The sequence below is a fragment of the Ptychodera flava genome, chromosome 7, assembly GCF_041260155.1.
Source record: "Ptychodera flava strain L36383 chromosome 7, AS_Pfla_20210202, whole genome shotgun sequence".
Lineage (NCBI taxonomy): Eukaryota > Metazoa > Hemichordata > Enteropneusta > Ptychoderidae > Ptychodera > Ptychodera flava.
Genome location: NC_091934.1, coordinates 38282966 through 38305906, shown reverse-complemented (window position 1 = coordinate 38305906; position 22941 = coordinate 38282966). Strand labels below are relative to the sequence as shown.

The 22941-nt window shown below is 39.4% G+C and overlaps 2 protein-coding genes across 4 annotated transcripts; one reads left to right on the top strand and one right to left on the bottom strand.

Annotated features, from left to right (window-relative positions):
* The first annotated feature begins 1109 nt into the window (after window positions 1–1109).
* On the top strand, window positions 1110–14539 carry LOC139137482 (alpha-N-acetylneuraminide alpha-2,8-sialyltransferase-like). 3 transcript variants are annotated; one of them, XM_070705619.1, is made up of 7 exons: window positions 1110–1613; window positions 6334–6723; window positions 8545–8689; window positions 9184–9296; window positions 10257–10346; window positions 12527–12768; window positions 13419–14539. In XM_070705619.1, the coding sequence occupies exons 2-7, from the start codon at window positions 6356–6358 to the stop codon at window positions 13655–13657; spliced, it is 1197 nt and encodes a 398-aa protein (XP_070561720.1). In that variant the 5' UTR covers window positions 1110–1613; window positions 6334–6355; the 3' UTR covers window positions 13658–14539. The 3 variants fall into 3 exon arrangements, with proteins under 3 accessions (XP_070561720.1, XP_070561719.1, XP_070561718.1); XM_070705617.1 differs by having other exon boundaries at window positions 1308–1714; XM_070705618.1 differs by lacking the exon at window positions 10257–10346 and having other exon boundaries at window positions 1304–1714.
* Window positions 14540–19227: 4688 nt separating this feature from the next.
* LOC139136483 (E3 ubiquitin-protein ligase TRIM71-like) lies at window positions 19228–22941 on the bottom strand. Its single transcript, XM_070704209.1, has 3 exons — window positions 22792–22941; window positions 20222–21577; window positions 19228–19737 (listed from the first exon to the last, which is right to left on the bottom strand). The coding sequence occupies exons 1-3, from the start codon at window positions 22939–22941 to the stop codon at window positions 19228–19230; spliced, it is 2016 nt and encodes a 671-aa protein (XP_070560310.1).

Genomic DNA, 22941 nt, shown 5'->3' with positions numbered 1-22941 from the left:
TTCATACAAACTGCTAGTTCTTTCTACTTGCACAGAACAAGTTATTTATAGATACAGTTGTGAACCAGTGACGTGGTATAGTTATGAACAATGCATTACAAACTTGATGACAATTAAAAAAAATTGCACTGCTACTCCATTTGAAAAAAAATTGATGCAGGTCTGACAGTAGAAAAAAAATTGCTGTCACTCTGACTGGAAAAGAAATTGCTCCCATACCCACTTTCTCCATACCCCTCCCCAGAAATCAGGTGCCGCCAACTGGTAAATTTCATCAATTTCGCAAAATCATCACAAAACATGTTTTGAAGGCTAATATACCAATTTTACGCGTTTTTGACCTTCACCTAAAATTTGGAGGGAAAAGTAGAGCTGTTCGTAACTGCCCTCCCACTGGCATCATACACGGAAAGTTGTGCCCTCCCACTGAATTTTGATGCCCACTGCCCTCCAGTATCTATGGTCTGCCCGCTCCCCACTCCCCACAACAATTCAAACTCCCCACTGCCCTCTCCCCACTACTGAAATTCCCCATTGCCCTCTAGATACCCACTAGGCAACCCAAATCAACACAAAACCGTGCGAGCAGCTAGCAGTATACTTTGGAGCATTGCTCCCCTCTTCCTCAACTTCAGTCAACTGCTGTTTTCCCCTCCTCTACGTATGTTCGGGTACCCACTGTCAAAAATTTTCTCCTCGCCCACTGAAAATAATGAAATTTCTTCCCCGCCCACAGTAAATATCGATTTTTTTCTCCCCGCCCGCTTATTAGTTTTAAAATTTGCCCGCCCGCTGAAAAACTGCGCGCGAACACCTTTTTGCACGAACAGCTTGGTTGGCAGCACCTGAAAATTTCAAGGGGTTCTCTCCGTACTTAACTTAAGTAGCCTTCATATTCGAGTCGTCGCTGATCTTTCTTCATTTGATGAAAGCATGGAAGGAATCAAATCCCCTGCTCACCTCAACGATGAAATACTTTGACTTTGCCGAGAAATTAACGGCGCGAATTGTTACTATACCATGGAGGTATGATTTTTACCTCCGTTGCCATACACATTTCAAGACGAACAAACAAGAGGTGAGTCTGCGCATAGAGGTCAACGTGGGCCAAGCAGTTTCTCCTACATCTCCTTGGAGGTCAACTTATACCAGTTCACCCCACTCAGGTGTCACATTTTAAGTTCAAGGAAACTGACCTTAGATAACCAGAGCATGAAAGCCGTGAACTTGAACAGCAGAGAAAGAAAATCGTCACACAAGGTTTCACCCATCCCCTAAAGGTCACGCTACACACAAGCTATGCAAATGACCAAGCCTTGACATCATGTCAGACAACATTGCCAAAGAATAGACCCTTGAGAGGGTCTATGGCCAAAGGCACAATACAACGCCGCCATTCAGACAAGCTGAATCTTGTTTAGTCGAACGAAGACAATCCCAAGAAGTCAATGTCAGGTTGCCTGAAAAGGTTGTACTGACTGCCACATTTATAAATTCTCTGTGGCCGTTTATCGTGTCGGCATTCTGAACGGTCACGGTCAAGTTGGTCACAGTTGATTTACAGTTCTATTGGAGTAGTCTGTGCCACTCAATGACAACGCCTCGTACCACAGGTGAGTTCACTGTTTTCACTGCTTTGCTGAACGCAATGGAGAATGGCGAATACTTCTAGTATTACACACAACTATAAGCAAGTATGGATTCCACTTTCAAGGTAAATTCGAACTTTGTCCATCTCGCATGACCGGTACCTCTAACGTCTGAGATCACATTCGATGGCACATCACGACCAAGTTCTTGCCTATACTTTGTAGTTCAGTAATGCACTAAATACTAATTTATAAGTGTTGTATATACATAAATACTGTGAAAATCATACTAATTATAAGTGTGAATAAACATATAAACCTTTCTCGGTTATATTGCATGAAAAATGACTGTAATTCAATTATGATAATATTGAAAATAATATCAAGAGGCAACCATATTTGAATTGATGTTTTACTAGGCAGCGTATCCTAATTGACCTTTTACATTGGTAAAATATCTAAATTGACGTTTTCAGGCAGCATTATGGAATTGACGTTTTACCAGACATCATGTTTCAGCTCGTTCGAAACATCTATCCAGCCGAATTCTTGGACTCAGAATACAAGGTTATAATGTGTTTGCAGACTTGGTTGACGTCACCATTTTAATGCTTTGCTCTGTGTGTTAGATGTATTCAAAATTTATACAGTGCGTAGCATTATAACAGTTTCAGCCGTGTTTGTTAGAAGCTTCAATTATTTTTGTCGGCTTTTCAGCGAGTGAACAATTTCGGACAAAGCAAGTGGGATTACAAAGAGGTACGGCGAATTCGTCCATTGAAAATCGAGATCAACATTTCACCATGTTGTGATTTTGCTGCCTGATAGTCATGTGTAGAAATGTCGTTGTATGAAAAACCCGTCTGTTTGCATTTCGGGCAATGTATAGACAGGTTGGTTGCTGTCAAAGCCATGTGATACTTAGGGAGCCGTCATTATTTACGGCCTGGGGGTCGGAGATATTGCTTTAGAAACTCCAAAATTTCGAGTAACCCCCCTGCCAACCATAATGTGTTTTTGATAACCCCCCTCTCTGCTACAGAATTTTTGAGTGACCCAACCCCCCTAAAAAAAATTGGGAAAGTTAAGTATGTATACAGTAAAATGGATTGCTGCTGCGACGGGCCCTGTACAGACCTTGATTAAACCCTGTGGTACAGATCTGTGTTGGAAAGAGATTCCATTGCTGTGACAGGGGCTGATGTACAGGTCTGTATCCAGTGCTATGATGACATGCAGTGTTAGGGACCGTCTCAGATTGTCGCAGAAGTTCAAAAAGCGAAATTCATTCGTTTAGGGGGGGAGGGGGTTTGACCTCCATTCAATTAGTGAACTTTACTTTCGCACTTTATTTTGTGATCACAAGTTTTCGTGTATTATTTTAAATTAAAAGAAAAGTGCACACTTGTGCCAACAAATTTGTAACCGTTTCCATCTCGTTTGTGCCCCAAACACAATTTACCAATACTAACATTGTATCCTAAACCTTTCACTCATCAAATTCAACAAAGACAAAAGTATCATTTTTTTAAATGTGCTATTTATAGCGTATGCTCTAACCACTTGATGTCTTTATTCTCACTGTTATACACCGGTCATAGTCGTTTCAATATGATTGAACATGCTGGTCCCCCTTGTCAAAGTTTCTCGCTTATTTACCGCCCCTACCAAGTACAAATTGCGTGTTCGCAGAGACAAAGAACAGATGCAAAAAGGGAAAGTGAAATAAAATGAAACTTTTATGCGGTAAAATGCCCTGTTAGTAGTCAAATCTGATCGATTACTTTAATTGTAATGTGGCAAGGGGAATACGTCTTTAGTAGCTATAGCAAAATGCAACATTGCACCCTCAGGCAGACATAAACATTTCGCACTTTTGAAGTTTCGTTTAGGGGGAGGGGGGAGGGGGTTTTGATCAAAACGAATTAATTTCGTTTCTTGAACTTCTTCGACAATCTGAGACGGTCCCTTATCCGTAAGTTTTGTTACAAGAAGGCGAAGATGTGGTGCGAATGCACACGTGGGGGGGGGGGGAGGTCAGGTCCCCCTCCTGCAGTTGGAGCTTTTGAAAAATATAGATTAAAATGGTGTCATTTGGTTGCACTTGGGGAGTATTTTTTCAGATTTTTGTCGTATAAAAACTCAAAGGAACAGAAATCTGAGATAGTATTCAAAAACTTACATTCCAGTTCACTGCATTTTTTGCAAACGAAAAAATAGCGACAGACATACATTTATTCACATTTATTATTTATTATTATTTTCCTGCAATAAAAGATTGGTTTGTCGTCAAGGCATTCCACTGGTTTTAAACTTTATAGAATCAGTCTAGTCAGCATAGCTGCAACATGTAAATGTTAAGATATCCATCGCTAACAAACATGTTTTAACTTTTATTAATCGCCAAGATACCCTAGATACAGTGTTTATATCGGTCGTAGGGGTCCCCAACAACCTTTGAACAGACTTCCGACGACACCCTCCCTTTAAAACAATTATTGACTTGACACAATTTTAAAGAATGAAGAATGTGTGAACAATACCTAAACGGTCAATGTCAACATACACTAAGGCGAGAATCATGGTTTGAGGACAGTCGCTTTGTGATATGAGATTAAAGGGTAATAAATGAACTTGACCGTCTGCTGTCAAAATGCAGAAGAGTCAAAATGACTTTGCTTTGGCTCTTGTCCATGTAAGATTTACATATCAAGACATACAAGGGACATCAATTTTAGCTTCCACTTTATGTTTGAAAATATCTTCTACTAAAAAATGTTTCCTTATCAAAGGCAAACGTTTGACTTTAGGGGTTGACATTTGATTTCTTTAGGGGCTGGGGGATTTTTGGAAAAAATGTTACTGGAAAATGACTGCCCGTGGGGCAGGGAAAATATGTGTGCCTCAAGGAAGTCAAGGCAAGTTGTGAAAAAATAATTTGTTGCCCTGTACCTTAAGGCAGCGGACTGTTTTCAGTCACTGTGGTATCTGGAGCTGCCGCCTACGGCGGTTAATCACCACCCAGCTCTCATAGATTGTTCAATAATCAATCTTTTGCATAGGAAACATGGCATGAATAGGTTAGTGGAAATATGCAAGCAGAAACCCGAGTATTCATGGATATGTACTTGTATTCTGGTTATATGCAAGTTGTTTACAAATGCATTTCTGCTAAGCGTCAGACAATGCACTACTAACTGTAAAAGAAAGTACTGGTAAGGCCAATGACATATAAGTTGTATTTCATTTGCTAAAATATTTAATGAAGAAAACAAAACTTTTCAGCTTCAACTCAAAATGTCAATAAATAATTTTGATTTGTCACATTCATTGCACATGTAATTACAGGTTAAAATAAACAGCACGATATATTTCTGCATCATAAGAAAGACTTCTTAATAAAGCTAGCATTGTGTGTTGTAAACAGTGGTGAAAACTGCTAAGGCAATGATAGAAAGAACAATAACATTGCATAAATTCTTACCAATAACCACAAACTAGAACTTCATATTGAAGCAAATCTTTGCTGAACCAAAAAAAAAACCATTTTATAAAATTTTGGGGTAAAGTATTAGAAGAATAAATACACACCATATAGAAGTTTGTTGAACTCAAAAACAACATTCAGAAGTTCTTAAACCTAAAAAAGTTGTATAAAACAGCAAAATTTCGTGGAATACTTGGTAATTGAAAAGTTCAAACTTTCAGCAGTCAGAAAGCATTTTCTGCATAATATTCTATTGATATCAAAAAAGCAAAGCTTTCCTAGAATCACCACAGCTAATTTTGTCACAACTTACGTGTTTAAGTATCTGAAAGTGAATATCTTTAGGAACCAGCAAAGTGAATTTGAAAAAAAGAGCACACAAGCTGTTTTGGGGAAGATTTGTGACTACTAATTAGAAATAAAGTCTAACATTTATAGGAAACAGCAGATAGGTAGAGGCATGATTTGTATATATTGAATAATCAAGAGATGTAAGAATCTGTTTTTTGAACGCCCGGCTGATTCGCCGAGATGCAAGGCACCAGTCCTGGTCATTTCAAAATTTAGTGATGCTCCAGAGTATTGGAGATATTCCATGACTCATTCGTTATTCATCATTCATTATTCATCTGTACCATAGATTCTTCGGGGAAGTCGACAATGTCCCCAATGTGCAGACAAAATTATAGACTAGTTGTAAATTTAAGCAAACCTTTAAGGACACAATTCTTCTGGTCCCATTCTCTTTTACCAAAAAGGACTGTGGTAATACCTAATTTTTAAAAATAATAGATTGTTGTTCATAAGCTTCGTATCCTCTAACCTCCGTATGAGAGTCACAATGACAGTTACCATGGCACCCAACTTTGTTATCAAACTTGGTTATCACTTAAAGAATGACATTGCTACAGTATTCGTCATATGCAGATGCATCATCGCCTCGGAGATTTGATACGTTATTCGGCAATACTAGCATACAAGAAATGAAGAAACAAGACATTAAACCTTTGAGCGTTAAAGTCAATTTTTGTCACCCTTACAAAATATACTCCAGTCAATTTTTTTCAGATTTTTGCCAAAATTTTGATGAATAACTGTAGACAATGAAAAGTGATGTTCACTTTGTTCAAAATTATCAAAAAAATCACAGAAAAATTCATAAAAAGTGGTAAAACATTGCACTAAAATTTTTGGTGGGAAAAATTACGGCACTCAAAGGGTTAAATCTCATGTCGTTGATTCTTTTTTCTTTCAAAGGTACAACACCATCGCCAGAATAATGAGTTGTAAGTTCATTTTTCGAAGACGGAGACAGTTGTGCTGTTTCGTGATTGCGATGCTCTTGGTGTACTTCACCTTGGCTCTATTCATGGGAGAACAAAAGTCACACATCACTGTTAAGAAAAGACATCATCATCGGCACCACCGCAAGGTACCACGTATACTGGGTAATGTCAATGGCACTGTCAAGGGTGCAGTCAATGGCACTAAGTCACACAAAGGAGGGAAAATCAAGCCTCCAATTCGAAGGAAGAAACCAAATATCATGGAATCCGTGCTGAATAACGGAACAATTGATGTCCTGAAGGTTTTCAAAAGTATTCATCAAAATTGGACTTTCAACGCTACCGCTGCAGAAGAGTTCAGGTATGTTTTATCGATAAAGTTAATCTTTATTTATTTATTTATTTATTTATTTATTTATTTATTTATTTATTTATTTATTTATTTTCTTTACCAGCTCTTTTTCACCAATGCTATTTAATTTCCTGATTGCTATATTAAGCCCTATTTGCCACTTCCCAAACCAGAGGTTTACAAACTGTTTTTGACCACTCAACTTGGCTTTTCTACCACATCATAATGTAACATTAGCTGACTGCTAGGCAGTAGTCGCACCTCGCAAAAATCAAGTTTGAATGACTCGAGCCAAGAGCAAATAATAGCGAGTGGACCATACACAGAAGAAACCCGTAGTTGCAAATTCCATGCATCAAGAAAATTTGCAGAATTTAGTCAATGCAAACTAAAAAAAAGACACCATGGTATTTACATAGTAAGAATATGATCCCTGTAAAATATAATGCGCGTGCGAAGTACCACCCTCTTGAAAATAGCGTGTAACGCTGACCAATCTGGACAATCTGCACTTGAAAAAACTGTTTCGTGTTTTGCGTATCGATTATAGCACATGCTAATATCCCTGTTTCTAGGAGAATAGTTCAGATAAGTTGCCATGTACATTGTACGTGTTGAATTGACACAGTTCTGTAAAAATTGGATCGGTGATATTTATAGTACGCAGAATTATTTTTATGCTGAAATCAATAGCGTTTCAGTATTTTTGCTATTAATGTTTGCTAAAAATGACACAAAGACGAATCTAATGTCCTCATCACCCACATTTTTTCGTTTTTTGATGTTGTGTCATAATTGGTTGAATTGATAGATTGTTGTGTTTCCTCTTTCATAAATTACACTAAATCTGCAATCACAATCATGCGGATTTTAACTGTGAATCCGAACCGATTCGAAACACAGAAAACTTCCAATAACGCTTTTCACAAATCTTGTCAAAATTGCGCGCATTGCCAACATTCAGCCCGTTTCTTACTTCAGTAACAGTTAAGGTAAAGCATGCAGAGAACAATTGCAGAGAACATACATGCTTGCACATGCACAAGGACTCACACTCTACAGAGACGAACCATTTAGTGCGGGGAGTTCAGAATTGCCAAATAAACAATTTTACCTGTTAACGTTGTCGCTCTGCAGACTCCAAACCCTCAAACCCATTGTTTATCTCTCAGTCTAACGGATGTATCTTAGCATGTAAGCTTCTTTTGAAAGCGTTGGCATTGTGCATAAGGATAGAAAATTCAAAAGGACAAGAGCTTCTGCTGAGAATCAGGAGAATGCTCGGCGACCGTAGGAAGTTAGAGTTCACCTCAGTGTGTGCAGGAGGCATCGATTTCTAGGGCCTAATCATCAGATCTACGCAGCAAGGTAGTCAGATAAAGAGCCCAGAGGTCACTTGGTTACGCTTTCCGAAATCCATGTATTTTCGAAATATTCAAAGCATACCCTTCTACTGCCCCCTACCCCCCCCCTCTCAACCCAATTCACGTTCTCTTCGGTTTCCACTCATTAAAATAGTTCTTTCGAAAATCTTTCGAAAAAGCAGAAAGGCTGAACATACTGCTGGAGTTTTTATTCTTCAGTGTTTTGACAAACCAATCTCAGGTTGCAATGTTGTAAGGAAAAGAATGGAAACTCAAATTCCTGCGGTTTCAATTCTTGAGACAGAACCGCTACCTTTGTCCTTAGGACACTGACAGTGGCTAGTACTTGAAGTGATATGTGTTTTTATTTATAACGCTCTGTTTTAGCATCGAGCACTGTAAAGTCTTTTTGAAGCAAAATTATTTATTTATAGCGACAGCTTGGTTTTGTTTTGTTTTTTGCCAGGCTCCTCACAGAGAATGGATGCAACACATCAGAGACGTTTTTAGTGACCAAGCGCACTGTCAAAATCAACGATACTTTGCCATATGAAGCTGAAAAAGACCGTCAATGGAATGTTACGTCCAATGTACTAAACCGTATACCCCGGGTAATTTTATTTTGCTTTAAATAGTGTACATTGTCATTACTTTAACTTGTGGAAACTGTTGCTAGAGTATTTTTGTTCATGTTGACCGATCAATTTCAGCAATATTTTCATACTTTCACAGTCGCTTACCTTAATTGAATCACAGAGTATTCACACTGGTTTGTGTCCGATTAGCTACTTATAGGTTGAACTGTCTTGCAAACAGGACCCCAGCCTTATTTGGTGGTCTAGCTTTCTTAAAACTTGGCGCAACGACTTTATGGTTTGATTGACTTTTAATGCGATTGAGGGTTTTTCTTCCTCAAATTCCCAAATATGATTCGACCGTAGACACTCTACGATCTCCCGTTTGACATGCTGCAATCACTCATTCTATTAGGAATATAAACATGAGTTGTTACAAGCCTGACGTACTTAAGGTGCAACATTAGTATTTAGTTAACTTCGTCACTTGACGATACAAATTTTTTGTTTCTGTCTGCTGCTTTTTTCAGGAATCCCCGTACAAATGGACTTCGTTCAAGAAATGCTCTATTGTTGGCAGTAGTGGGATACTGTTGGGGAGTAAATGTGGAAAACAGATAGATTCATCAGACTTTGTCGTCAGGTAAGAACAAATACATTTTTGTAAGCACTTTCCTGGGTTCTCCTTTATTCTTGGTCATTTATCAGTGGTTTGTTGTATTTCCTTTTTTTCTATACCTTACTGTCATGATAGTAAATAAAAATATGCTAAAAACAAAGACAAAAAACTCTCCTCCCGTTGACCCTTTTCACAACATATGTAGTTGGTCCATTAACGCAAAACATATAAAAGTGTTATCTAAATTCATGTAAAGAACTACCAGTATTAGAAATAGTATCTGCAAGATTGCATTTCTTTGGCAAATACGTCAACTTCGGTGCAGACTGTAGTATGACAATGTGAGTGTTGAATGCAAGTTTCATAACATAAATACATGAATTGTTGTAGTTCTAGCAAATTTTAAGGTATAGTAGAACGCTCCTTGGGGACAGAAATTCGGGCTTGCCAATTTTATCAATTCACTTCTGACCCATCACTTATGGGGTTCATTTTAAAGCTCTTGATGAAAGAAAAGTTTTCGCCGTCTCAGTTTTTCGAAAAATCGAAAATTTTATTTTTCCCCATAGAGTTAACACAGGGATGGCGGCCATTTTGGATTTCAAAATATAGGGAAATCCCAGGTAACTTGTCTCTCTAGTACCAAAGTTTGCACGGTGACCCCTGATTTTTATTCTTGATTTGATAAGAGAATGGCCGAAAGTTTCATTGTGGAAAGTTTGAGCAAAAGTTTAAGTATTTCACTTTCGGGAGCATATTACCTTAATCGCGTATTAGTGTCGTATTTTACCAAATTGAATGTACCGGATATGGAAAATGTGATTTAAGCGTCGCTAGAATTTTATTTCGGTGACTTTGGGTTTCCATAGCACATATGAAATAATCATATCATCACACCAGTATATTATTGGTGCTGAAAATAGCTACATCTGTTTGGCCGAGACTACAATATGACAGTACTGTTTTGGCGACTTTTGTCTCCAGGTTCAACTTTGCAAAAATTAGAAATTTTGAGGAAGACGTGGGATCGAAGACAAGTCTCATGACGTGTAATCCAAGTGTTTTTGAAAAGAAGTGAGTATTTATATCGTGTTTAATATGGAATTACTTAAGCTGTTCCCCTCATTAGAACTAGAATGCCACCACGAACGCTACTTTCTAAAACTTCTGTGAATATTCAGAGAACCTTTGATTATAAGGCCAGTACCTATAATATTTAATGATCTGGTTTTCTTCAGAATTTTTGTTATGAAGTCAACTACAGTTTGGTTGTTTTTTTGTTCGCCCCCCGTACATGTCGATATGAACAGTAATCATCTGGTCAACTCAGATTTTATAAAATTAAACTGCATTGTTATCGTCGACAAGTGCATGCTGGTCCGAACTACAACTCAAAAATTTTCAAAAATGTTAACGGCGCATTTTGCACGTTTATACGCTTTATTGAAAAGGTGAATAGTATATTATAAATCTAGAAAACCTGGTAGAATATCCAACATTCTCAAAAGTAACGGTATTTCAGTGATACAGGATAGAAGGAAAGATCTTAGTTTCCTTGTTTAAAGTGGTGACGAGACTAGAGTCAGGTGTCCAGCCTGATACCTATCTTCTTCCCCAAAGACCAAAAAGAGCTGTGAAACCGAGGTCGGTATTCAAAGATTGCTCTACTTCCAATATTGTTGAAAGATTTGTTATAAACAATTCCCGCCTTTTCAAGTTCATTCATAGTAGCACAGAAAATAACAGATTCTCCCTTTTCCCACGAACCATAATTGATTGGAACGAACTTGATGATAAGATTGTTAGGGAGCGTTCAGTTATTATATCCGGGGGTGGGCCGGCAAATTCTTCCTGCGCATCAGTCAAAATAAGTGAACCCCCCCCCTACCCATTGTACCAAAAAATTGATGACCCCCCTTTTAAGATGACAAAAATTTCATGACACCCCCCCCCCCCCACATTGCTTGAGTAAAGCTGCACACACAAACACCTCGAGGGGGTGATAGAATCTATAAAAAAGAAAAAAGATGACACCCCCCCCTTTGCAGATTTCAAATTTGAGGTGACCCCCCCCCCCTGGATTTTGCCGGCCCACACCCGGCCATAATAACTGAACGCTCCCTTAGCATTGATTCAACTGCTGCGCTAGTCTGGTTCCCTGACCCATTTCCCCGGTAGAGGGCGTGGGGAAATACGCCCTCTACCGAGGAAATGGGTCAGGGAACCAGGGGTGCGGTGCGTTCGATTATGATCCTCGGGGCGCCCTTGGGCGGCCCGCGGCGACCCAGTTTCTGTTCGATTATCGTGTGACGTCATTGTCGGGGTACCTCGGGGTAGATTTCACCGCCCCTGCTCGTCGAGTCGGGGAAGTGCGGAGCTCTGCATAACAAATATGGCGGACGACAAACAGACAACACCAGTGCTCATGGAGAAAAATCGCCCTATTGGTTGGTACAGTTAATCAAAACAATTGACGTGACATGGTGGAGTTGTTGAAAATGAACAAGCAAAAATATAGCTATTCTGTGGTGAAATCTTTGATTTCCGGGTGTATTGTTGTTGTCGTCTGACAATTTTGTTTCCCCGGTAACGTTCGATTTTCCCACTTCCCCGGGGAGCCCCATGATAACATCATGACGTCACTTGGGGCTCCCCGAGGATCATAATCGAACGCAGCCCTGACTACTGCTGCGCGATTGAGTTAAAGTGCGCCCTCATTCTCCCGTTGATGACATACCAGTTATCTGGTCCTTCAACGTATTCTTTCAGATTCAGATTCAGACATGTGTTTATCTTTGGTACCATATAAAAACCAAAAAAGTGAATAAAATCGACAAAAGTTACAGCTATTGGCAATGCCGCACGATTCCGTGGTACGCACTAAATTGTGAATTAAAATGGTTTTCTTTTTGAGGATTTAAAGTTCGATGACGCCTTGCAATTCACATATTACTCGGTATATTTCTTGACGTCATTCTACGAGGAAGAGCGCGTACAGCGCCACCACACTTTCAATCTGTGTATGATCACACATATTGACTATAACTGTTCTGTTCAAACATGTTAAATTTCTACATTGACGTCACTGAAGAGAATTAGTAGCTGTCGCTTTATTTATTAATTTGTCAGAAGTCGATACTTCAACCAGGATGTACGAACAATAGCTTTAACCTCAAAATGTAACCAGAGCGAAGGATGGCCATCGAATGTGCAATTTCGACTGTTTGATCAGATTGTATTTCCTGTATCGACAGTTATTATGGACTAGCGGAGAATATGACTGAACAGTTCAGAAAAGATGTACTGACAGAATATGGAAACACAACAATCTACATACCAGCCTTCTGCAATAGCCTTGGCAATCAGCTTTCGTTTCGGGCCCAAGATGTTTTGAATTCTACGAGTGTACGAATTTTGTTTCCGAATCCACTCCATATGATATCAGTAAAATCGTTCTGGAAACTTCGGGGAGTCGGCGGTTTGCATCTTTCGTCCGGTATGTATGTATGTATGTGTGTCTATCTGTCTGTCTGTCTGTCTTTCGGTCTGTCTGTCTGTCTGTCTGTCTGTCTGTCTGTCTGTCTGTATGTATGTATGTATGTATGTATGTATGTATGTATGTATGTATGTATGTATGTATGTATGTATGTATGTATGTATGTATGTATGTATGTATGTATGTGTGTGTGTGTATGTATGTATGTATGTATGTATGTATGTATGTATGTATGTATGTATGTATGTATGTATGTATGTATGTATGTATGTATGTATGTATGTATGTATGTATGTATGTATGTATGTATGTATGTATTGAAGGTTTTTGTTTTGCTGTGATTTTGTTTAGTCTACCAGACTTGTATTGTTTTTCGTATCATGAGTCTACGAATGACACGGGCACACGTACGCACACACAAACAAACAAATAAACACAAACATACACACACACACACGAATATATTCAAAGATCTACCGGAAGGGCTCACCTGGCTTCAGTGATTTTAAATATGAATCGTTTGTCATCTAATTAACTCTCTCTCTCTCTCTCTCTCTCTCTCTCTCTCTCTCTCTCTCTCTCTCTCTCTCTCTCTCTCTCTCTCTCTCTCTCTCTCTCTCTCTCTCTCTCTCTCTCTCTCTCTCTCTCAGGATTACTTCTCTTCACGACTTTTCTCTCACTCTGTCAAGAGATCCATCTCTATGGATACTGGCCATTCATAGAAGATGCGTACGGGACCCCGGTTTACTATCACTATTTTGACTCACCTGACACTGTTCATCGTCTTGCCAGGCTACAGGGCAGGTACCATAACATGCCCGCCGAATTGATGTCTATGATAAATTTGCATAATAGAGGAATTATCCGACTTCATTATGGTCAATGTTGAATATTTAATATTAGTCTTAGTTTTGTTTTTGTTTTGTTTTTGGGGGGTTGACCGTACTTCATATTCATGAGCTAATGTATCAAACTTTTGCCCAGTGTGTCTGCGATTTCTGTTAAAGGTTCTAGATTTTTTCCACCGACGCGACCTTTATTTCAGTGTTTGAATTATTCCCAGTCTAACACCTTGCACCGTCTGTAAAAACATAGGAAATACAAAGGAAACCACCATTTGCGTTCATTCTGTTGCCAATCGTTTGAGCAAACATAGACTGGAAATATTTTAGAGAGACACGCTGGAAGCAGATACAAAATCTTTGAGCTATCATACGGATTGGGATATAGCTGATGTTCCTTACTGTGTTGTATATATTTTCGAGGGAACACTAAAAGCTGAACTCTAAAATCAATGATTTTTTGTGGAGTTATCAACACTACGAGTGTTATCAATAATATAAGCGGCTAGTTTTTTATCGGATTCTGTAAATATTCCTGCGGGAAATCCATGATTACGGTGAAACCTGTAAACTATTCTTCCACCGTACAGTACAATAGTAACTTTAGAAGGTCGGTTGCAGTTCTGAGAAGAAATCCTCAAGGTTCGTGGCAGAGGAAACAAGAACTGCACTTCAGGACCCAATATCTGAGGAAAATCCTGAGAATAGGAAGACACTTCAATGGTACACCTTCGGTATCGGATAGCGTGTGCAAAGCGCCATGCACAGTGAACAGTACGACACCTTAATGAAACTGAAAATATTCATTTCATAATAATGTAGTCGCCGCATACATTATGTTTGTACATTTGTACATTTTTCAGTCTTTTGCTGTGTAAATTATGTTTCTTCAACTGTTAATGATTTGTAGTAAAATGTATGAAAATGAACACTTCGTGTCGACATGTTTTACTGATTGCTCATTGTTGAACAAATACGACCCACTCTGTGTGAAGCAGGTAATATTAGCGCCACCTACGGTAGAAGTGGCGAGTGCGAAACCATATGTGCATTGTTCATCAATGCTCTGTCGTTCGGTCAGCAGAATGACTAAGTGGTGGACCATTTGATATCCTGGAGGTCTGGAAGAGTTTCTAGAAAAAATCAGTCAGAGAAGGCTTGACAAAAGGGTGGAAGAGTGAACAAAATAATGAACAATGGATCAGGTAAAAAATAATGCTACCTCATCAATCTTCCAGACACCCCCCCCCCCCCCAAGGAAACCGAGTGGTCCACGCCTAAGCATGGATGCTAATCTTGAGCTTTACTGTCTATGGGATTACGCGAAGTACACACCGAATCAACACTTGATATTTTTCGAGTACAGCGTTGCTGATTGGGGAATTCCTCGTAGAACAGTCAAATTGATTGGTTTTAACGTTCATCGAAGGTGATATGTGCATTGCCAACAGGAAAGAGTGTTCGCATTATATTTATATTTACATTTTCATTTGCATGTCAGTCATGTGATCAAACCTAGATCTGCGACCCAGTGGGACTATTTCTGCAAAATCTCAAAGATATAGGTCATGGTGTTTTGGCATTTAACTTATTTTATCATTCTGTATTTATTTAGCTCATTGAAATACTTTTGCAGCCATAAAATCAAGAATCAGAGAATCTGAGAAATTACATCTTTGATACACGCTATCATTTCCAAGAAAACTGAATGGATGTACTGAATGACGTACGTACATACATATATACACACACATACACATACATACATCAGACAGAAAGTTAGACACATACATACATACATACATACATACATACATACATACATACATACATACATACATACATACATACATACATACATACATACATACATACAAACAAACATTTCCATGCAAATATATGACGGACATATCACTGGAAGATACAATCTTTAAAGCTTTTCTTTTTCAAAGCTCTCCATAAACGACTTAGTGACTGCCATTCCCAAGAAAGTAAGACACCCAAAACATCTGAACATCACAAAATTCTGTTTTAATATTCATTCTGTCGTTAGTCACAATGAATCAACAATCTACATATTTTATTGCTGTGTTCCATGAAGCATTTTGCCGAGACACTTCTCCTATTCAAAATTCCAAAATTTTTCAGTTGCATTCAAAATCACAAGACTGGGACATTCTATCCTGTACACTGGGAATTGGAGTGAATACATTATCTTGAATGCCAGACTTCCTACAAAAAATCACAAATTTGTGAGAGATCCACTGAAACATGTCGTCGCATGAGGGCGCTTCAGCAGGATTTTTCAGTCTAAAGGATCCACTGGCTGTAACCTAACGAATTTTTCAGGTATTCTTGAACTTATGGCCCTCCTTTAGAGATAGGATATTCATACCTTTCATAATGTTTCAAACATATGTCAAATGGTATGCATCTCACTCTTACTGGTAACTCAAATTTACAGCACTCACATTTTGGGAACTTTTTTCCCTGTGTGATTGTTGAATTAATGATCAATTCAAAACGATAATGGTAATACTTCTCACATGTTGGTGAAAGGCTTACATTGCCTGGGACACATCGCTCAATCCTTTGAGTTTCAGGTCGAACCTTTGTAGCTATTATACACTTTCCTTTCTTGCCACTATTCTTAGGCAAAGAATCCCTGTACAGTTGAGACAGCTGCATTGGCTTTTTAGACACCTAAACACCTATTAAGAATTTATACAGCATACCAAGACTTTCAGCAGTTGCCAATGTATGCTCATATATGTTGCAGCATGAGAAGTAATTGCAATGGCAAACAATATTGCAATACCAGAACATATGGAACCCCAATTTGCTCTCTTGGTGACTTATAGACATCTTTGATGACAATTTTGGCATTTGAGAAGCCAGGGACATCGACTATGCCAGACTTTAAGTATATTTTCTACCTTCTCCTAAATATTGTTAATTACTGACTACAGGTAGTTTGTACTAGTCTGTACTGACTGGACACATCAACACATCTCTTCTCTTCATATCCGGAAACGATGGAGGCGCAGTCTCTTCCAAACGTCGTCGATATTAAGGCTGGTCGATATAGTAGATTGTGAGGAAACTCGGTCCCGTTTGGCCCCGGTGTCCCCGTTCGGCTTCGTTGGATCACTTTTGGTTCAGTCCTTTGTCAGAATACACCCTGTCATTTATAGTCCTGATTGCCTATTCTGTCATGATTTTTTTCATGTCTTGATCTGTTTGGCAGACATGTCTGCACAAATTGATTTTAATCAATCATCTGACCGTGGTGTATGAGGACAATTTGCAATGACGTGAATATGCACCTCAGATTTGTTCCTATATGGTCAATGTATTATGGTATACATGTATGCTATTTTGCAGCCTTGTAAAAGCTATACGGTCTCCAGATCATTGTTGTGCTGTGTATTTTTCAATATACTGCAGCCAAGTCTTTAGCAACGAATATCAACAGCGCTAGCTCCAGTTGATCTAGTGGGGACTATGTTGAGAATTGAGAATAGTTTTATTGCGTTCCAAGGCCACCGGACCATATACAGGGGTTACATTAAGTGATTACAATACAAATAAATGCAAGCTACAAAGATGTGATAATTACAGGAATAATATGCCAGTAGATACTTTGCAATTGCATACATGGAGTTAATTAAAATAGCTTTGCGTTGATAACATATCAAATTTCAGCAATTCCACTGGCTCTTTCTCTAAGTTTGAAAGCTCTGTTAACAAAATTACACAGACTGAGCTGCATAACATCTGATTCATTTGATTTCATAACATTAATGAATTTCTGAAAGTTTGGTTCCAAAAATAGGTCTGTCGGTAAGTATATCAATCTCAGGTTGTTATAAGAGGACATATTATAAGAAAATGGTATTCGTCTTCGACAGTTTCTGTATTACAAATTGTACAATATATATTTGGAGAAGCAATACCATGTCTTATGCCTTCCTCTATTGCTAGAGGAAGCGAAGAAACAACGAAGACATGCTAACATTTGAATGGCTTTGTGATTACATTGGAGGTAAAGATATCTTTCAGGTTCTAGTACGCTCTTAAAATGAATATATGTACGCAGTTTTGGCTTTTGAGCCAAATTTTCAATCCACTGTTGTCTTAATGTGTCTTTGACTCTAAGTTCAAACATTGACAAAAAATAATTTCGCATTACCTACTTCCTAGGAAGTCCACGCGATACCAAATGCACATGAAAACAACATATTTTTATGGAAGTAGCCCAGGTAGTTCTACCAATATTGTCAGATTATAATAACATACGGTATGCTTGTTTTGGAATTATATTATTGGGCATTTCTAAAAGTTTTATCCAATACCTTATACAACGACTGAGGGTATGATAATAAATAGGGAAACGACCACGTTCTCCCATTACCGCTTCCTTTGCTGTGGAGTGGGGTAATCCCAGTAACTTTCTACACCAACTTCTTTGAACTTTTTCCAGGGCATCATAATATTGAAATCCCCAGATTTCAGCAGCATAACACAAAACTGGTAAAACTGTTGCATCAAAGATCTTAAAATGTACATTAACATCAAAATGAGAAAGCCTCCATCTTGCAACTGACAGTACATTTAAAGCCTTACGGGCTTGCTCAGCTAGAGTAAAAACTGCTTTGGACCGTGTGTTTTGTGACGAAAGAAGAAGTCCTAGATATTTGTAATACGACACCACTTCAATTACATTACCATTAAAAAGCCAGTTTTACCATACAGAGCGGTGACCACCTTTACGAAAAATCATAACTTTTGTCTTATCGAGGTTGATTTGCATACGCCATTTTACACAGAAACGTGACTATATCAATTAAACACTGTAAATTTCTGACTGAATCTGCGAAAATGACAATATCACCAGCGTAAAGTAAACAGAAAATGTCGTACATTTCTTGTGTGAGCTGGATGCTTATACGACCTGGTGTCATGTACATAGTACTGAGTTCTTCGATAAAGAAACTGAAGAGAATAGGGCTGAGAATGCAGCCCTGTCTGACACCTGCTGGACATTCAAATACTGTGAGGAAGCATTGCTAGCTCTGATACAGGACTTAATACTTGAATACATAGAATGTAATATATGAAACATTTTACCCTTAACACCAAGCTACAAAAGTTTGTACAAAAGAAGAGAATGATGGTTGACCCTGTCAAATGCCTTGGAAAAATCAATAAAAAGACAGTATAGTTTACCTCGTCTTATACTTTAGTATTTTTGGATCATGGCGTGTGAGACAAAAATGTTGTCAATAGTGCTGTGATTTTTCCTGAAACCTGACTGACAGTCTGAAAGTATATTTGTGCTGTCAGACCATTTTGTTAAACGCACATTTAATACTGAAGTGAATATTTTTCCAAGTGCGTTTAATAATGAGATGCCTCGGTAATTATTAACATCACTCTTACCACCTTTCTTGAAAAGCGGAATTACAGTGGCATTGTCCACTCAAGAGGAAAGTTACCAAATTCAAAGATAAAATTAAACAGGTGAACTAACAGTGGTAAAATTACATCTGCTGCATGGGGACTGTGCAATACACGGTGATGCCCAACGGTTGATTGTAGGGAATGCATGTACGGTTTAACGGTATCTGTATTTATGAATCAGGTGTTTCTTGTAGTCGGTGACGAACACATGACCGTCATCATCCACAGTGATTGACTCCCAGTCAGAACCCCCACCATTGATCTCGCAGATCAAACGTTCGTCCGGCGTGTATACTTTGATCTTGGAAAAGCGCCTGTTGTCGACGCAATTCCTGTCGAGGACGACTATATAGCCTGAGTTGTCGAAGCAAAGAGTCCGAGGTCCATCGAGTCTGTGACTGTTTCCCCAGCAGGAGGCAAATCTGCGGAGTGGTCTGCCATGGACATCGTACCACTGGACATAGCTTCGAAAGTTACATACAGCAACGTCGTTCCTATTGTTAACTGTTATGCCAACAGGGTGAGTGAGTTGACCAAACCTGTCTCCTTTGCAACCAATGTGTCTGATATACTCGCCATCGATAGTGAACACGAATATGCAGCCTGCGCCGAAGTCGGCCACGAGAATATGCCCGTGGCGATCTGTGGTCACAGCATAGGGTCGCTGGAAGTGAGCATGTGTGAATTCGTGAACGTACAGCAAAAAACAGGATGGTTGGACAGTCTCATATACATTACGTTTACTTTTTTGTACGTCCCACACAAGTTTGTAGATAACATTGTAGATAAAAAGAACCGACTCATTTGAGTGAAATACTAATCATGTAACTCTCCACTCCACTGTTTATCCTTGTGTGTCTAGACAGATTGGCACCAGTACGTATACGTTGTATTATGGTTTGTTTAGCCAGAGTGCTGTCCTAATTAACTTCGGTCTCTACTATCAACTCAATAACTAATTTAGCTATTCCCTTGTGTGTTCTATCCAGACACTCAAATGAGTCGGCTCTTTTTATCTACAATGTTATCTACAAAACTTGTGTGCCACGTATAAAAAAGTAAACGTAACGTATATGAGACTGTTCAACCATCCTGTTTTTTGCTGTAATTGTCGTTTTGATTCGAACTGTTTGTGTCTTCTGTCCAACCGAGATCAAGCCTCTGTGTTGTTCGTCTTCAGTTAGCGCTATGGAGCTTCCTCGCAAGTTTTCAGCGCGAATTACAACTCCATTCTGATTAGTGACTTGTACGCGTGCATTGTTTGCATCAGCTACGAACACTTCTTTGGTAGCTGCACTGTAAGTGATGCCCATTGGGGCCTGAAACTTCCCAAGAGACGATCCCCAAGCCCCGAAGGTCTTAATAGGGTTGTTGTCCAACACTCGAAGGCGGTGTTCACTGCTATAGGTACTGCTGTCCTCGGATAGGGTGATTCTGACGGACAAGGTGTAGTCTCCTGTCGCCTTCGGTTTGAAGCCAATGTCAGTTGTGTAGTCATTACTACGCTGTACACAACAGCTTAGAGAGGTGTGGTTTTGGTCCGTCAGTTTAGCTTCAACGTCGATGGCCGATGACGGCGTGCCGAAGTGAGTGATGCTGGCAAAACTGTTCCCGCCCTTGATAACTGTCGACGGAACGACCACAACAGGTGTAAACTGTTTCGAGCTAACCTCAATTTCATGTAAGTGCGAGATCGATCGAAGTATCTTGGCCTTTGTATGCTCCTTAGAATCGACGGTAACCCGCAATAATTCGGGTTGCGAATTTCTGCCGTGCATGTAACTGGTGAGATTGTCAAAGCTTTCAGACAGAAGTTTTTGGACGGACAAAAATTCAGAAGAACTGCCGTCCTCCATAACCTGTCGCGAGATGTTGATCGCTTTCTCCAATTGTTTAATTACATTGCTGATTTCCCGTTTGTCTTTATATGCGCGATCTGCATTGATGTTGTGAACTCTCCTTAACTTCCTTTTGTGCTTCTCTTTTTCAGCTATGACGTGCGCTATGATTTCCTCGTACGTTTCATCAAGTAGTTTCTCATCCTCCTGCTGTTTTTCTTCAAGATCCTGGATCAGTCCTCCTAGATCACGCTCCCTTTTCAGCAGAGACTGCACATCGACTTCAACACTCTTTATCTTGGTGTCAAACTTGGCTCTGTAGAGTTTGGCTGCCTCTTCCGGGGTTTTGAACACATGGCCTTCGTGTGCTTCGGTGATGCATGCCGCGCATACCAGCTCTTCGCACCGTCGGCAGAAGCGAGATGTCACTGAATCGTGTCTGTGACAATTCACCGGTCTTTCATTGAATATCTTCTTCACGCCGTCTCTGTTTCCGTGCCGCAATTCCTCAAGATGGTGGATATGTATACCATGGCCATCACCTTCAGCCACATGGGTTTCAAGGCACGCATCGCACAAGTACACGTAGTGCTCCTTGCACCACGCGGTGGCGCTGTGCCCAGTATTTTTCACCGCGCATCTGCCACATGGGATGAGCTCTTGCCGCTGCGCCAAGTAGAAATCATAGTAATTTTCGGAGAGAAAATCGTCGGGAAGAGAGAATACGTCGGTGCCCCTGAAGGATGTTATCTTCTGATCTTCAGGGCATTTGAAACGTCGCCATCTCTCATATTGTCGCTGAACACACTGGATGCAAGCTGAATGCAACACGGTAATAGCTTAAGTCCCCTGAACTGTCTGGCACAACAACAACAAATGACAGGATCAGCGAGCAATTCCATCAGTTATTTTGCCTCCATTGCAAACAATGCTGTTAATAAAAACAAGCAAAAGAAACTGTGTTGGAAAAGTGAAGTCCATTGAGTATGATCTCTTCACAAATAAGGGATGGAGCATTTGATATCATTGGGGGTCTGGAAGATTTTCGAAAAAAAAAAAGATTCCCAGCAAATGTCTATGGAAAAATATCAGAAAGAGAAGGCTTGACAAAAAATGTGGGAGAGTGAAACAAAAATGTACAGTGGACAGGTAACAAAATAATGCTACCTCATCAATCTTCCAGACCCCCACCCCCACCCCATGTTATCAAGTGGTCCACCCTAAGCACCTCTATAGAGGTTGGTGGGAGAATTGAGGACTTGATCAAATTGACAGTATTTTGGGGTGACTTGAAATATTATGAGAGTGAAAGGGACTTGAAAAAATAATGTTGCTGATTTCAAGTACTACATTATAGAACAAAAGTCATACAACATGCATTTGTAAAGAGGCATTTTCTCACAGCCAAAAAGTCATCACAAGTCACATGAATGCTTAGGCCACTTCGTTATGTCGTTGCTTGATAAAAACCATTACATCCATGGTGAACTGGGTGGCTGTGGCCCACTCGCCCGGTGCTGTATGTTTAGGATTTAATTACATAACATTTTTAAATTAAATAACATAATTTAATTAAATAACAGTCTACACAGAATAATTCGGAAGTGTTCTCCAGCAAAGACGTGAGACTAAAACTGTGAGTTAAGTTATCAGACTGTTAAAATTTGCACTTGTTGATTGTGACTGGCTTAGTAAGACCCCCTCTCCATAAATCCACACAGGGCGACAGAGTAATTTCAAGTGGAACAGTATGCACATATTGACTGGCTAGGAAGTATGAACTGAAATTGTACACTTCCCCTTGGGTCTGGGTCACTGTAGCCTCGAGTATATTATGATCGACGGCCCCAAAGGTAACAGTGGATAACCTTTGAACTAACCGGTGCTCGAGATCTATTTGTTGATTTGTCGTTTAGATCTTCAGATCGATAAAGAAATCGTACTTTGGAATTTGCAACAGTTTCCTTATTTAGACCGGTCTCCCAACCAAGCCGCTGGTTACTTGGAAACCACACAACGCTGGCAGTCAT

Excerpts from the sequence above, each read along its gene's own strand:
- LOC139136483 (XM_070704209.1), bottom strand. The coding sequence starts at position 22,941 with ATGACTGCCAGCGTTGTGTGGTTTCCAAGTAACCAGCGGCTTGGTTGG. Across the intron at positions 21,578-22,791 it reads CAAATAGATCTCGAGCACCG|CGGCAAGAGCTCATCCCATG; the intron begins GTTAGTTCAAAG and ends TACTTGGCGCAG. Across the intron at positions 19,738-20,221 it reads AACACAGAGGCTTGATCTCG|CGACCCTATGCTGTGACCAC; the intron begins GTTGGACAGAAG and ends GCTCACTTCCAG.
- LOC139137482 (XM_070705617.1), top strand. The coding sequence starts at position 1,656 with ATGGCGAATACTTCTAGTATTACACACAACTATAAGCAAGTATGGATT. Across the intron at positions 6,724-8,544 it reads ACCGCTGCAGAAGAGTTCAG|GCTCCTCACAGAGAATGGAT; the intron begins GTATGTTTTATC and ends GTTTTTTGCCAG. Across the intron at positions 12,769-13,418 it reads CGGTTTGCATCTTTCGTCCG|GATTACTTCTCTTCACGACT; the intron begins GTATGTATGTAT and ends TCTCTCTCTCAG.